The 14,657-nt window shown below is 46.4% G+C and overlaps 1 protein-coding gene across 1 annotated transcript; it reads left to right on the top strand.

Moving 5' to 3' along the window:
• The first annotated feature begins 259 nt into the window (after positions 1 to 259).
• Positions 260 to 11,611, top strand: LOC132386761 (NACHT, LRR and PYD domains-containing protein 12-like). Its single transcript, XM_059959095.1, has 4 exons — positions 260 to 314; positions 411 to 476; positions 9,245 to 9,907; positions 11,577 to 11,611. The coding sequence occupies exons 1-4, from the start codon at positions 260 to 262 to the stop codon at positions 11,609 to 11,611; spliced, it is 819 nt and encodes a 272-aa protein (XP_059815078.1).
• Positions 11,612 to 14,657: the final 3,046 nt, after the last annotated feature.

Raw genomic sequence — 14,657 nt, 5'->3', positions numbered from 1 at the left:
GAATGTACAGTCCATGTCCAGACAGGATCGGCACCCGTCCGGGTGACTGCTCAGTCTGATCCCGTTACACAGCACATCATTTACTTCTCATTCTCTGTGTGAATCTGCCAGTCCCCAATATCTTCACCGTTACTCTTCACAGAAAATCTCTGATCTTGCTGATAAGGGAGAGCGGGCGGACAGTTCTAAAATCCTCCTGAGCCTGGTGATGGAGAAAGGCTCCCACGCCCGGAGGGTGATGTGGGAAACCTATATGAAAATGTGGAATGATGTTCCAATGTTGGACAAAATACTTAACGAAATACAGATGTATGGTGAGAAAATATCAGAGATTAATTCAAATTTGGATTGAATACAGCACACTTTAAAATTTTACACATCATTCCCTCAATGTGTTTAAATTCAAACAGGTTGTGATCCCTCCCATCGATCAAATACCGCTCAAGGTTTAATCAAGGTTCTCAGTGAGCTGAAAGGTAAGTGAACGTGCATTGAACATTGAAGAGTATAAAACAGGAATAGGTCATTAGTCATATAATATTGTGCCGAACCAGCTGAGAGGTAAATCTACATAGCCCAACTCTAATCTCTCCTTCCTGCACCATGTCCATACTCCTCCATCTTCCTTACATCCATGTGTCTATCCAAACGTCTCTTAAAAGCTTCTAATAATTTGTCTCTATCACCTTACCAGGCAGTGCGGTCCATGCAGCCACGGCTCTCTGATGAATAAAAAGCTCTCCCTCACATCCTACTTCATTCTACAGCATCTCACCTTCAATACATTCCCTCTGGTAATAGACATTTCAACCGCGACAAACTGGTGATCGCTGTCCACTCTATCTCTGCCTCTCATAATATTCTCAACCTGTGTCAGAGCTCCCCTCGGTCTCCGACGATCCAGAGCAAGGAATCTAATTTCATCCAGCCTCTCATCATAGCACATGCCCTCTGATCCAGGCAGCATCCCGGTAAACCTCTTCTGCTCCCTCTCTAAAGCCTCAACATCCCTCCGGTAGTGGGGCGGTATGCAATAGCCCAGAATGGGCTGCAGCAGAGTTCATTAAGTTGAAACTTGACCTCTGTTTCCACCAACGGTTGTAAGTTGCATACGGCGGTTAGGTTGTTGAGCCACAGGGATCTGACCAGGTAAATATGGGCACTGTGACAGAGAACACAGTGAGACACATGGAAGCATGTTTCTTAGAGCGAATGTTTTCAAATGTCATTTTGACGAAAGAGGCAGAGAGCTGGCGAGTTTGAGGAAATTGTTCACACCGCTCCAGGGCCTTCAAGAGTCTACGTGGAGAAAGGGAGAGGGGGATATGGAAAATGGAATTAAAAACTTATATTTCCTCACACAAGATGTCAAAATCTTCTCTTGACAGCCACTGCCCTCTCCTGAACAGACTCTTTCTTAACCGTTTTCTAAACTTCCCCCAGCAGATTATCTTTTCTTAGAGTTGGGCGTCCACTGAAGTTCCAGTCACAGAATAGTAACATTGCATCACTTTAATTAGAAAATCAGGTGACATCCCAACTGGTCTGTTCAACTACAGAGCAGAATATGAACACATTGTGTTCACATCTGCACCCCCTAGTGCAAACACTGCTACAGTGTTAGAGAGGATGAGATTGGGGGACATATTCCTCAGCTCAATCCACAGAAGCTGAAATTCATGTCTGCTGGTGTTGTGCGCTGGACACTGTGGAAGGGTGAGAGATGGGAATTAGGACAGAGAAACCAAGGGTTATGGGATCGCGGCAAGGAAGGTGAAAATGACTGAAAATATCTCTAAATAATATTGTAATTAGTTAAACTGCGACCGTCTGGATGGAAAGCTCACTACATCTACACTACACTACTGTGAAAACGGAGCCCGGGGCAGTTCCTGGGCTCAAGACATTGTGAGGCTTCATCACTGCAGACTGAGTTAGATCACTCAACTGCACATTTAACAGAGGAGAGAGCTTAGGAAAGACAAACATCACAAAACTTATTAATATTGCATCAGCCCATGTTTTACCTGATTATTCAAAGCTCTCAACAGAAATATAAGGAACCTCGGCCAGAACCCTTGTTCTGTCTCTCTCAATTACAAGATCAAATTCCAAAGATGATAATTTAAATATGGGACCAGAGTGAGTTGAATCAGGATGTTTACAAACTACTCACCTCTGTTAATGCTGTTCCAGTCCACATCATATCAATGAAACCCCTCAGTTTCTCTGCACCATGGGTTTGGTAAATCGCTACAACCTTTTCGTTTACTATTCCTCATGTTGTTTGCTGAGGGAACAAACACGACAGTGAAATTCCTACAGCCATTTCTGTACATGAAACAGAATCTCTCCATGATTATTGAAGAACACCATTTCTACCACTGTCATATTCTCTAAAGAAAATATGTCTACAATTAATGTTTTCCTACGCTTCCAATTACAGCCGAACACTTTGAATGGAGACCCCACACACCCCTGACAGGGTTCAGACACACTGCGAGACGGCACACAACCTCTGACAGGGTTCTGACACAGTTTGAGACCCCACACACCCCAGAAACGGTCCTGACACACTGTGAGACCCCACACATCTCTGACATGGTCCTGACACACTGTGAGACCCCACGCACCCCAGACACGGTCATGACACACTGTGGTAAGGTCTTCTCACATTATGAGACCTCACAGTTCGCTGGCATGGTCCAGAAACTCTGTGAGACCCCATATATCGCGAGCAGGGTCCTGACACACTTTGAGTCCACACTCATCGCTGGCAGGTCCTGACACACAGCCAGACACCAGACAACCCTGACAGGTTCTGGGCATACTGTGGGACCACACACACCCCTGACAGGGTCCTGACACATTGTGAATCCCCACCCACTAATGACAGGGTCCTGACATACTGTGAGACCACACACCCCTGACAGGGTTCGGACACATTGTGAATCCCCACCCACTAATGACAGGGTCCTGACACACTGTGAGACCCCACAAACACCTGGCAGGGTCCTGACACACAGTGAGACCACACGGACACCCAGCAAGTTGCTGATACATAGAGAGACCCACGCACTACTGACAGGGTTCCGACACAGACACCCCACACACCCCTCGCAGATTCCTGACACACTGGGAGACCCCACACAGACCTGACAGGTTCCAGGTACACTAGGAGACCCCCACACACCTCTGAAAGCATCCTGATACACTGAATCCCCACACACACCTGACTGGTTCCTGACACACTGTCAGACAGCTCATACCCCTGACAGGGTCCGGACACACTGTGAATCCCCACCCACTAATGACAGGGTCCTGACATACTGTGGGACCCCACACACCTCAGACAGTGTCCCAACACACCATGAGAAACCACTCACCACTGACAGGGTCCAGTCACGCCTTTAGACACCACAGAACCTTGGCAAGGTCCTGATGCACTGTGAGTCTCCACACAGCTCTGACAGGTTCCCAGTACTCTGTGAGACCCTACAGATCCCTGACACACTGAGATCAGATCTTATCAGGGAGATTATTGTAATGATCCCTTATGAGGCAGCTAGGGACTGCATAATAGAATAGGAAACGCAATATAATGTAGCAGAAGTGAGAGGAAAGCTAGTTGATTTGGAAGCTTCTAAAATCTAACAATAGGTAACAAAAAGAAGCATAAAGAAGGGATGAAGACAAAAGAAATAAGTTATAGTCTATCACACAGAAAATGATGGAGAAACTCAGCACATCTATGGAGAAAGTAGAGTAAACGTTTCGGGCTGAGAACATTCGATGGGACTGGAGATAAAACGCTGAGGAGTCGATTTGAAAGCTGGCGGGCGGGGTGGGAGGGGAGAGAGAAATGCCAGGCGATAGGTGAAATTTGGAGGGGGAGGGATGAGCAAAGAGCGAGGAAGTTGGTTAGTAAAAGAGACAGAAGGCATGGAAGAAAGGAAAATAGTGGGTGGAGAGAGCAAAAGAGGGAGGCGTAGTTGATCTCGGTATGGTCTGTTGTCTCTCAATGAAACCAGTGCCGAGCGTCTGCACTGTGTCCGCCAGAACAAGCCTGATCTCCCAGTGGCCACCCATTTTATTTCCACTTCCCATTCCCATTCCGATACGTCAGTCCATGACATCCTGCACCGTCAGGATAATGCCACACTTGGGTTGGAGGAACAACACCTTTTGAGCAGCGTCCAACCTGATGGCATGAATATCAATTTCTTAAGATTCCAGAAAGGCTTCCTCTCCCCCTTCACCGTTCCCCATGGCCTCGTACGTCTCACATGTTATCCCCTCGCCTGTCCATCGCCTCCCTCTGGTGACCCTCCCCACCTTTTTCTTGCTTCCATGGCCTCCTGTCTCTATCAAGAATCAACTTCATACACTTTGCTTCATCCCCTCCCCTCCAAGTTTCACCTGTCACCTGTCACTTCTCCCTCCCTCTGCCCCCTCCCCCTCCACCTTCCGAATCTACTCCTCAGCTTTTTGTCTCCAGTCCTGCCGAAGGATCTCGAAAGAAAACGTCAGCTGTTCCACAGCTGCTGTCTGGCCTGCTGAGTCCCTCCAACATTTTGTGTGTGTTGCTTGGATTTCCAGCATGTGCAGATTTTCTCTTGTTTGTGGAATTACAGACCAGTTTGCCTAACCTAAGTGATTGAAGCGTTGGAGTCTATCCTCCTCATATTTTACAGCACCACCCAGCTTTGTGTCATCTGCAAATTAGCCAATGTTTCTTTTAATCCCTTCATCTAAATCAGTAATGTATTTTGTAAATAGCTGCGGTCCCAGCACCAACCCTTGTGGTACCCGACGAGTCACTGTCTGCCATTCTGAAAAGTACCCATTAATCCCTGCTCTTTGTTTCCTGACTGCCAATCAATTTTCTATCCATGTAAATACCCTACCCCCAATACCACGTGTTTTAATTTGCCCACTAATCTCCTATATGGAACCTTATCAAAGGCTTTCTATAAGTCCAGGTACACTACATCCACTGGCTCTTTCTTGTCCATTTTCATAGTTAGATCCTCAAAAAATTTCAGAAGATCAGTCAAGCATGATATCCCCTTCGTAAATACATGCTGACTCGGATCCTGTTACTGCTATCCACATGTGCCGTTATTTCATCTTTTATAATTGACTCCAGCATCTTCCCTACCACTGATGTCTGGCTAACTGGTCTATCATTCCCTGTTTTCTCTCTCCCCTCTTTGTTAAAAAGCGGGGTAACTTTAGCTATCCTCCAATTCTCAGGAACCGATCCTGAATCTATAGAACATTGGAAAATAATTACCAATGCGTCCACGATTTCTAGAGCCACCTCCTTAAGTACCCTGGGATGCGGATCATAAGGCCCTGGGGATTTATCAGCCTTCAGTCCCATCAGACTACCCAACACCTTTTTCTGCATAATGTGAATTTCCTTCAGTCCCTCCATTATCCTATGTCCTCTGGCCACTATTATATTTGGGAGATTCTCTGTGTCTTCCCTAGTGAGGACAGATCCACAGTATCTGTTCAACTCGTCTGACATTTGCTCACTCTTCATAGTAAATTCACCTGTTTCTGCCTTCAAGGGCCCAACTTTAGTTTTAACTAACTTTTTCCTCTTCACATACCTAAAGAAGCTTTTACTATCCTCCTTTATAGTCTCCGCATATTGCCTTTTTTAGTAATCTTTTATTGTTCTTTAAATGTTCCCAGTGCTCTGGCTTCCCGCTCATCTTTGCTATGTTATACTTCTTCTCTCTTATATTTTATACTCTCCTTGACTTCCCTTGTTAGCCACGGTGAGAATCACTGATCCTGCTGCTCCCTCTCAAATTGTAGATTAAAACTTAACATATTATTGTCACAACCTCCTAATGGCTCCTTTACCTAGAGTTCCCTTATCAAATCCGGTTCATTACACAACACTACATCCAGAATTGCCTTCTCCCTGGTAGGCTCCAGCACAAGCTGCTCTGAGAATCCATCTAGAGGCCCTCCACCAACTCCCTTTCTTGGGGTCCAGTACCAATCTGATTTTCCCAGTCTACCTGTACGTTGAAATCCCCCATTACAACTGTAGTATTACCTTTGCAACATGCTAATTTTAGATCTTTATTCAACTTGCACCCTATATCCAGGCTACTATTTGGGGGTCGGTAGATAACTCCCATTAGGGTCTTTTTGCCCTTACAATTTCTCAGTTCTACCCATACTGACTCTGCATCTCCTGATTCTATGTCACTCCTTGCAAGGGACTGTATTTCATTCCTCACCAGCAGAGCCACCCCACCCCGTCTGCCCACCTGTCTGTCCTTCCGATAGGATGTATATCCTTGAATATTCATTTCCCTGCCCTGGTCCTCTTGCAGCCATGTCTCTGTTATTCCTACAACATCATACTTACCAACTTCCAACTGAAATTCAAGCTCATCTATATATAATATTTTTAATCCATTACTCCCCTTCTTGTCACATTGGTCCTATTGCACTTGGCCATACTCTCCGATCCCCTCCTGAGCTTTCTGCCCCGTAAATTCTGATGTCTTTCTTAACTTTTCTTATTCACTCTTTCCCTTTAACTCCATCCTTATATTTCCAGTTCGTCTCCTCCCCACACTTATTAGTTTAAACACACGCGTGTTGCAGTGGCAAACCTGCCTGCCAGAATGCTGGTCCCCTGACTGCTAAGGTGCAACCCGTCCCTTTTGTACAATTCATCCTTACCCCGAAACTGATCCAAGTGGTCTAAGAATCTAAAACCCACAGCTCTGCCAGTCGTCTGTCTCTTTGGCTTTGCTTCAGTGCCAATTTTTGACTCGCAGACCCGTCCACCTCTCAGACTGGCAGTGTCTTCTGTCCCAAGCTTCCAAGAGGGTGAACATGATTTCAAGAGGCACATCCCCCGGGGTCTCCTGTACTTCAAGCTTCCATCTCTTCCTCATCGTCGCCCCCGTTCTCTCCTCTGTTATCTTCGGATGTAACGATTTCACTGTAGGTCCTGTCCAGAAAACTCACGTTTTTCCTGGATGAACCTGAGGTCATCCAGTTGCCTCTCCAGTGCCCTAACACGGTCTTTCAGGATCTGAACCTGGACACGCTTTTCACAGTTGTAGCAGCCGGAAACACCATCAGTGTCCCTGACCACCCACATCAGGCAAGCATCACACTGAACCAATTTACCTGTCATCTCTTCACCACCTCTCACCCTCACCAACTGTGGCGTAGTCTCCTCCCTCAGCTTCCTCGCCAAAGACTCGCTCTTTCCTCACAAGGACCTTTCCTCAACAAGGCTGCTCCCCGAGTCAAAGCCGCAAAGCTCAACTCCTTTACTGGCCGCTCCGCTTGAGCTACCCCTCTATTTATTTGTCTGAGTTTTTCAAGCTGCTTGGTCACCTGAGCTCGATTGCTCAATCAGCTGCTTTCTGCTGATTCTGAGCTATTCAAATCTTGAATTATCTAATTAACTGCTTTCTGTTAAGATATTCAAATCGTAATTGACTTGATTGCACAGTCAAACTGCCAAAATCTCTCAAGCCAAAGACTCGCAGTTCCCTCACAAGGCTCTACCCTCGACAAGGCCGCTCCATGAGTCAAAGCCCCAAAGCTCCAGACCTCTACTGGCAGCTTTGCACTGGCCGCTCCACTTGAGCTACCCCTCTATTTATTGGTATCAGTCTTTCAAAACCGCTTGGTCACTTGACCTTGGTTGCCCAATCAGTTGCTTCTGCTGGGCTCCTTTACTGACCGCATTTGTTGATGATACAAAAATTGGCGAAGGGGCAGATAGTGCTGAGGAAGCAATGCGATTGCAGCAAAACTTCGACGAATTGGAAGAGTGTCGCAAATGGATTACAATGTTGGGGAATGAATGATAATGCATTTTGGCAAGAGAAACAATAGGGTGGACTATTATCTAAATGAGGAGAATGCTTAAACATCACAGTGTAATGAGACTTCATGCTGGCTGCTACCAAAATTCCTCGGTCTCTGCTCTCTTTAACTCCCGAGCTGTAAACAACATGGTTTTCAAACGTGTATTTAAAGCCATAGACCAGTGGTCTCTCCCGTTTCCACAGACGTTGGCTGACCTGTACTCACATCTACATTAGCGTCCTTCGACAGCTGTGATGCAGAGGGCAGGCCAACATGCTGCATAACTGTGGCTAACAGGACAACGGGTAGTCAAAACTGTCCAAACGTATCACCGGCACCCCCATCCCACCTCTCATCAGGGACGTATATACAGAACGGCTCTGGAAAAGGGCCAGCAGCGTTAGGAAGGATCCCACCTATCCTGCCTATGGGCTGTTTGCCCCGCCCCATGAGGGAGGAAGCTACATAGCATCCACAGCAGGACCACCAGACTCAAAATCAGTTACTTTCCTCAAGCAGTAAGACAGATCAACACATCCACAACTAACAACCGCACCCCACCACCAGAACGATTGAAAAAAAAATACTGAGTTTTCCATTGCATACACTATCTGAGTTTGAGCTTCATCAGAGCCAGAATAACAATTATTTCCTTCTCCTTTACACTCGTGTATATTCAATCTTGGATCTGTTGAGCATTTACAACACAGACTCTTTAAGAGACCCGGTACTGCAGATCTGCCGTCTCGAACCATTTTCTGGACGAACCCAGTGAGCTGAGCATCATCTGTGATGATGGAAGTGGGGGGTGGGTGGATTGTCTGTGGTTTGTGTCAAAATGCTGACTGTCTTAATCTCCTGAACAAGACATTGACATTTTCTCCCCCAGCCACCCAGCCACAGAGCAGATGCTGATCAGCGAATATACTTCTTTGCATTTTGAATCAGTGATGTTGAGAGGGGAGGGGGGAGCTGTGATTCCCCGACCTGTTCCTTTGACAGAATGCCAACGTCCCTTTTCTCTATCTCCACACACACCTCTTCAACAATGGGGATTAAAAGTTTCTTCCACATGAACAGTGATATCTGTGGCTGTAGTGAGAGGGTGTCCAGTACGGGACAGTCGGGGGTCAGTAAACTACCAGGGAAATTCTCATCTTCACAGCACAGTTAATATGGAAATATGATGACCATGTGTTTATCCAGACCAGGCCTCTCTGTTCAGTCAGGGGACTGTTATGCAAATTTACTTTACTGTACGGACATTCATTGATTAATTCAACTAATGCAATAGCTTTGGGCTCACTCTTGTGTGCTTAAATAATGAGTTCTGAGTTGAGACATCTAACAGTTTGAACACTGTCTGTTCCCATTGAAGATGTTCAACAGAAACACATGGAGACTCTGCGGGCACAAACTGAAACACTGAGAGTCAACACGATCCTGATGAGGGAGAAGGTGAAGGTTTTCCACCTGGTTGATCGATACGCTGAGCTCATCGTCATTTCTGCTGTTCGAGATCGGAGACTGGTTGAACATGAGCTGCTGGCAAGACGCAGAGACCACAAGCTTTGGAGAGAGAAACATCTCCACGGAGAGATGGAAAAAATCCAGACTGATCAGTTATTCCAGAGCAGCTTTTCCCGAAGTAAATCCAAATCTGGGAGATCAGCAGCAGTGGCCGGAGTCGCGGGGATTGGGAAAACAACAATGGTACAAAAGATTGTTTATGACTGGGCCATGGGGAAGATATTCCAACAATTCCAGTTTGTCTTTAGTTTCAAATTCCGGGAGTTAAACTCCATTAACTGCAGAACAAACCTGAGGGAACTGATTCTGGATCAGTATCCTTACTTTGGGAATTTCCTGAGAGATGCCTGGAAGAACCCACAGGGATTGTTGTTCATATTCGATGGTTTGGATGAATTCAAACACAGAATCTATTTTGCAGATAAATGGAGAGATACAGAACCTAAGCACCAGTGTCCAGATCCCGAGTGCTGGTGTGAAGTGTCGGAAATTGTGTACAGTTTAATCCAGGGCAAGCTGCTCCCAGGGTGTTCGGTGCTGGTGACCACCCGCCCCACTGCGTTACATTTATTGGAAAAGGCAGATATCAGGGTCTGGGCAGAAATCCTGGGATTTGCTGGTGAGCAATGGAAGGAATATTTCATGAAGCATTTTGATGATCAGACGGTGGCGGCAGCTGTTTTCAAACACGTGAAGGAGAACGAGATCCTGTATACCATGAGCTACAACCCCTCCTACTGCTGGATTCTCGCACTTGCACTCGGCCCTTTCTTCACACAAAGAGACAGGGACCCACAGCAAATTCCCAAGACCATCACCCAACTGTATTCCTACTATATTTACAGCATCCTGAAAAACCACAGCCGTGAGATTGAGAACCCCCGTGATGTGTTACTCAGGGTTGGTCAGATGGCCTTCAGAGGAGTGTCCGATAAGAGAACTGTGTTTACAGATGGAGATTTCAACAACTACAATCTGCAGCCTTCCCAGATCCTGTCTGGGTTCCTGATGGAGCTTTTGGGGAGAGAGGATTCTGCCCAGTGCGTGGTGTACACATTCCCACACCTCACCATCCAAGAGTTTGCAGCTGCAGTCGCACAATTCCTGACTATACATCCCGAGGATATCCTGAAATTCCTCACTGAAGCCCACAATACGACAGATGGGCGATTCGAGGTATTTCTCCGTTTTGTTGCTGGTCTCTCCTCCCCATTGACAGCTCGGGGTCTGGAGGAGTTTCTGGGTCCATTTCCTCATGAAACAACCTGCCGGGTGATGGACTGGGTGAAGGAGGAGGTTAAACGCCAGAGTGAAAACACATCGAGTGAAGCTGGTAAAAGGAGGCTCCTGAACACATTTCACTACCTGTTTGAGTCTCAGAATCGTGAACTGACTCAGACCGCACTGGGATCTGTGGAAGAACTTTCATTCAGTGGAATGACACTGATCCCAGTTGACTGCGCGGTCCTGTCTCATGTTGTCAGACTCTGTGATACAATAAAACGTCTCGACCTGTCGTACTGCCACATTTTGTGTGAGGGAATCCAGCAGCTGGGACCCTGGCTGCACAAGTTCCAGGTATTGAGGTAACCTAATTTTTCTCTCACTCTGAACTGTGAAATTGTTCCATTGTGTTGTTCCAATGTAAAGGGATTTGGGTAAAACTATAGTGAATATGATTGTGAAGAATTGTGACAAATGCGATCCCCCTTCCTCCTGTGAGATGTATCTTCCCCAACTCCGTTCCTGCTGTGGAATCTCTCTTCTCCATCCTGCTTCGTCCTGTGGGATCTCTCTTTCACATCCCCCTTCCTCCTTCATGTCCCGTCTTTCCATCCTTTTCCTCAGATGGTGTCATTTCCCACCAACATTTCTCTATTCACAAATCTTCCTCACTGTGGGACTTTCTCCCCTTCAACCCTGTCCCTTCCGATCCACTCACAGGTCAGGAACACTTTCCTAACCATCGCGCAATGAGACAGAATATGAGGAGTTTACAAGGTCACACCGACAGACTAAATTACTGACATCAGTGAATCCCCTGTAACTGGTCAGTGAGGGACATTGACAGTGATGGGAACACTGATCAGTGATTTACTGAAGGGTTTAATGTTTCCTGAAATAACCGAGTGAGAGAAATTCCTTCTGACCCATTCATTAATTTGTCTGTTTCTGTTTAGTCTTGGACGGAATGACCTGGGAGATTCAGGAGTGAAACTGGTGTCTGCGGCTCTTGGGAACTCGGAGTGTAAAATACAGACACTGAAGTGAGTACCAGACTGTGGGAGATTGTGTTTACAGACACTGGGTGTCTGACACTGAACATTAATGTGATCAGTAATTCTGGAAATTTGTACTGCCCCTGTCTCTCTGTGTCCTTCACCCTCAATCTATCTCTCATTTCCAGTCTGAACCATGTCGAACTTACAGATTCTGGTGCTGAGGATCTCGCCTCCGCTCTCAGTACAAACCGATCACTGATAGAGCTGGACCTGGGATGGAACCCGCTCACAGACCAGTCTGTCCCCGCTCTCCGCCGGCTCATACTGACCTACCCAAATCTGGAGCAGATCATGTGAGTGTCTGTGTTAATGTTCAATGTGATAAAAATTTCATCAGATCCGCGGGTTTTCTGGTACCCCAGTACCCTGTTACTGACACGGTTATATAATCTGGTTTCTTTTTCATCTTTATTTTTCCATCCGTTTCAGGCTGGCGGTGAATAATTTCAGTGGGACTGGGGAGAATGAACTGGAGTCTCTACAGGAGTCTAGACCCGGACTGAGACTGTACCTGTAAACGTCTGAATGTGTGAATATACCCGTCCACAAGATGGAGACAATTTGGCCGATAACCCCCCACCCCCCTTTAACTCCCGCCCTTATCTTTCCGCACTCCAGAAGCAATTCGCAAGGGTTCAGAAATGACCCTGGATCTGCGGTGATCTGGGACACGGCCCTGAAGTGTGATTTGATAATCATCAGTTCCGTGATGCAGAGTGACAGTGAGAAACGGGACTGATTATTCAAACTGCCCCTGGTTGTCGCCGGTCAGCTAATTGTGTGTGACTGTGAGTGAGTCGGGAGCAACTCATTTATTCCCGCACGTCAGCAGCTCACAAATCGTTTAATTTACATTTGTCGATGAAATCAATAAACCACTGTAACATCCTGTCTTCGTTTCGGACGAGTTTGATTTGAGGTTTCTGCTGTCCCCCTCACCCTGGGTGCCCAGGATCTCATCTCCACCCAGCCCCCTTGCTGGGAAACTCAACCCCTCCTTACACTCCACAAAGAAAGGGAGGGGGGACAGAGAGAGAGCTGGCCTTATTTGGCGGTCCTGCATTTCTTTCTACCATGACACTGCGAGGGGAATGCTAACTACACGGATACCTTAAGGACAAAGCAGGAGTTGAAAACGTCGGTATACGGAGCGGATTCTGTACATGGGAGAATATATTCTGTTAAATCATGCCAGTATTTCTCAGAGACAAACGTGTTGGTGGTTGCGCTCATAACTCACAGAACAGCGAGTGGCAGCCTTAACAGCCAATTGTATTCCTACAGCTAATTGAACTCCACAATATTTCAAAATCCAACTGTTCCTCAGGTGGATTCAACAGCGGCTTTGTCCGTCACTATGGTTTAAAAGTCCACAGCACGGGCAGGAAATTCGCGCGCACACACACACACACACACACACACACACACACACACAATGTGGGAAGATGGTTTAAGAGATGGAGGGAACCGTGCACAGCTCTGAGCTTCATGTTATTGGAAATAAACATTATACTGGGAATCTGATCAAAATGAGGTAAACACTGATGTGGTCCAGTGCTGATGAAGAACTACACAGCTTGTCGGTACAGCGAGTACATTTCATATCTGGTGGCACATAGTGGGACGTGTTGGGGTGGTTTTGGTGTCTGACCGACCAAAGTGGATCTGCTGAATATATATTAAAAAATCAATGACGTTAATTGAAAGTCTGCAGAAGGAAACTGGGAAGGTTCTCATGTGTCCCTAGATCACGTCCACACTGAGGGGAAACCGGTTCTACTTGCAGAGGAAACAGCAGGCGTGACTGTGAAAAGTGCCGAAAATGCTGGAAACATCGATTCCGGAATGCTTGTGGGAAGAGAGCCACAGTGAAAGTTTCAGGTTGGAAAATGGGAACAGTCGTGACCATTGACAATACAGCTGTGGAAAAGTTGTAAACAGAGCCGCTGACTGCTCACTTACTGGTCTCGTTGCACATTTTGGTAAAATTACGCAGAAGGATCTAAGTGAGCTAATGCCAATAGTATTAAAGTGTTTGTGTTACATGCCGACAGCTTTTGGACCATAGACACCGGTGATGTAATTTGTTGGTTCAATAGCAGAATCAAAGGTGGGACTCCGTTACTGCAGATTGATCCCCTGTATAAATCATAGCTTGTTGCTGTATTCAGCCCAGAGTGTCTTGCCGAGCTGTGGAATTCAGGACAATAGCGTTCACTGCGTCACTCAAGTGGGATATACAGTAATGTGGCGGATAGAAGACATTTACTACCCTGTTATTTCAGCCGTTGGAATTCCCGGTAAGTCGCTATCACATCTGCAAACGGCAGAAACTGAGAGTTAATTCTGATATTCGGAAGTGTTTCTCTAGCTACGTGCTTCCACAGTTACCTGCCGTGTCCCCGTATTTCTGCCGTGGGCGGAACGCGCTGACAATATTACTCCCATTGCTTTGGAAGCGGGTCTAATGGAGCCGAGATGCTGCCTTTGACTGAATTCCTCTCTCCTGATTGGATATCATGGAATAATTGTGAATCGAATTGTCTGCACAGGAGGACACGGGCTATACTACAGCTGTGAGAACCAGCCGTCCTTCTGTTACGTCCGTATAAATCGTCTGTGAATTGCGCGGCTTGGTTATGGAACAGAGAGAATAGCTCATTGATTTCCGACATGTGAGTAGAGGGAACTGCAGGTGTGGATTTAATTTCATTCCTGTGCTGTTCAGAGCCAGTGATGCTGTATTGAATGTCCATCCTTTACTGCGCCCGAGGAAGAATTTAAGCAGCTCTCCTCTCGTCGGCTTACGAATTCATTTTGATTTAACACTATTACAAAATTCGCGCAAGTTCTCTTCCACGCCGATAATACATGGCTTCTTATGTACTGGGGATTCTACGCTGTGAGCCAGAAAAAACCCCCCACAAAATCTAATCTAATTCTATCACACGGCTGCTCCGTTACCCTGACTAGTCAGTA

This window comes from Hypanus sabinus, unplaced genomic scaffold (genome assembly GCF_030144855.1).
Source record: "Hypanus sabinus isolate sHypSab1 unplaced genomic scaffold, sHypSab1.hap1 scaffold_129, whole genome shotgun sequence".
Classification (NCBI taxonomy): Eukaryota; Metazoa; Chordata; class Chondrichthyes; order Myliobatiformes; family Dasyatidae; genus Hypanus; species Hypanus sabinus.
The sequence above is the reverse complement of the archived record's forward strand: the minus strand, read 5'-3'. Positions and strand labels throughout refer to the sequence as shown.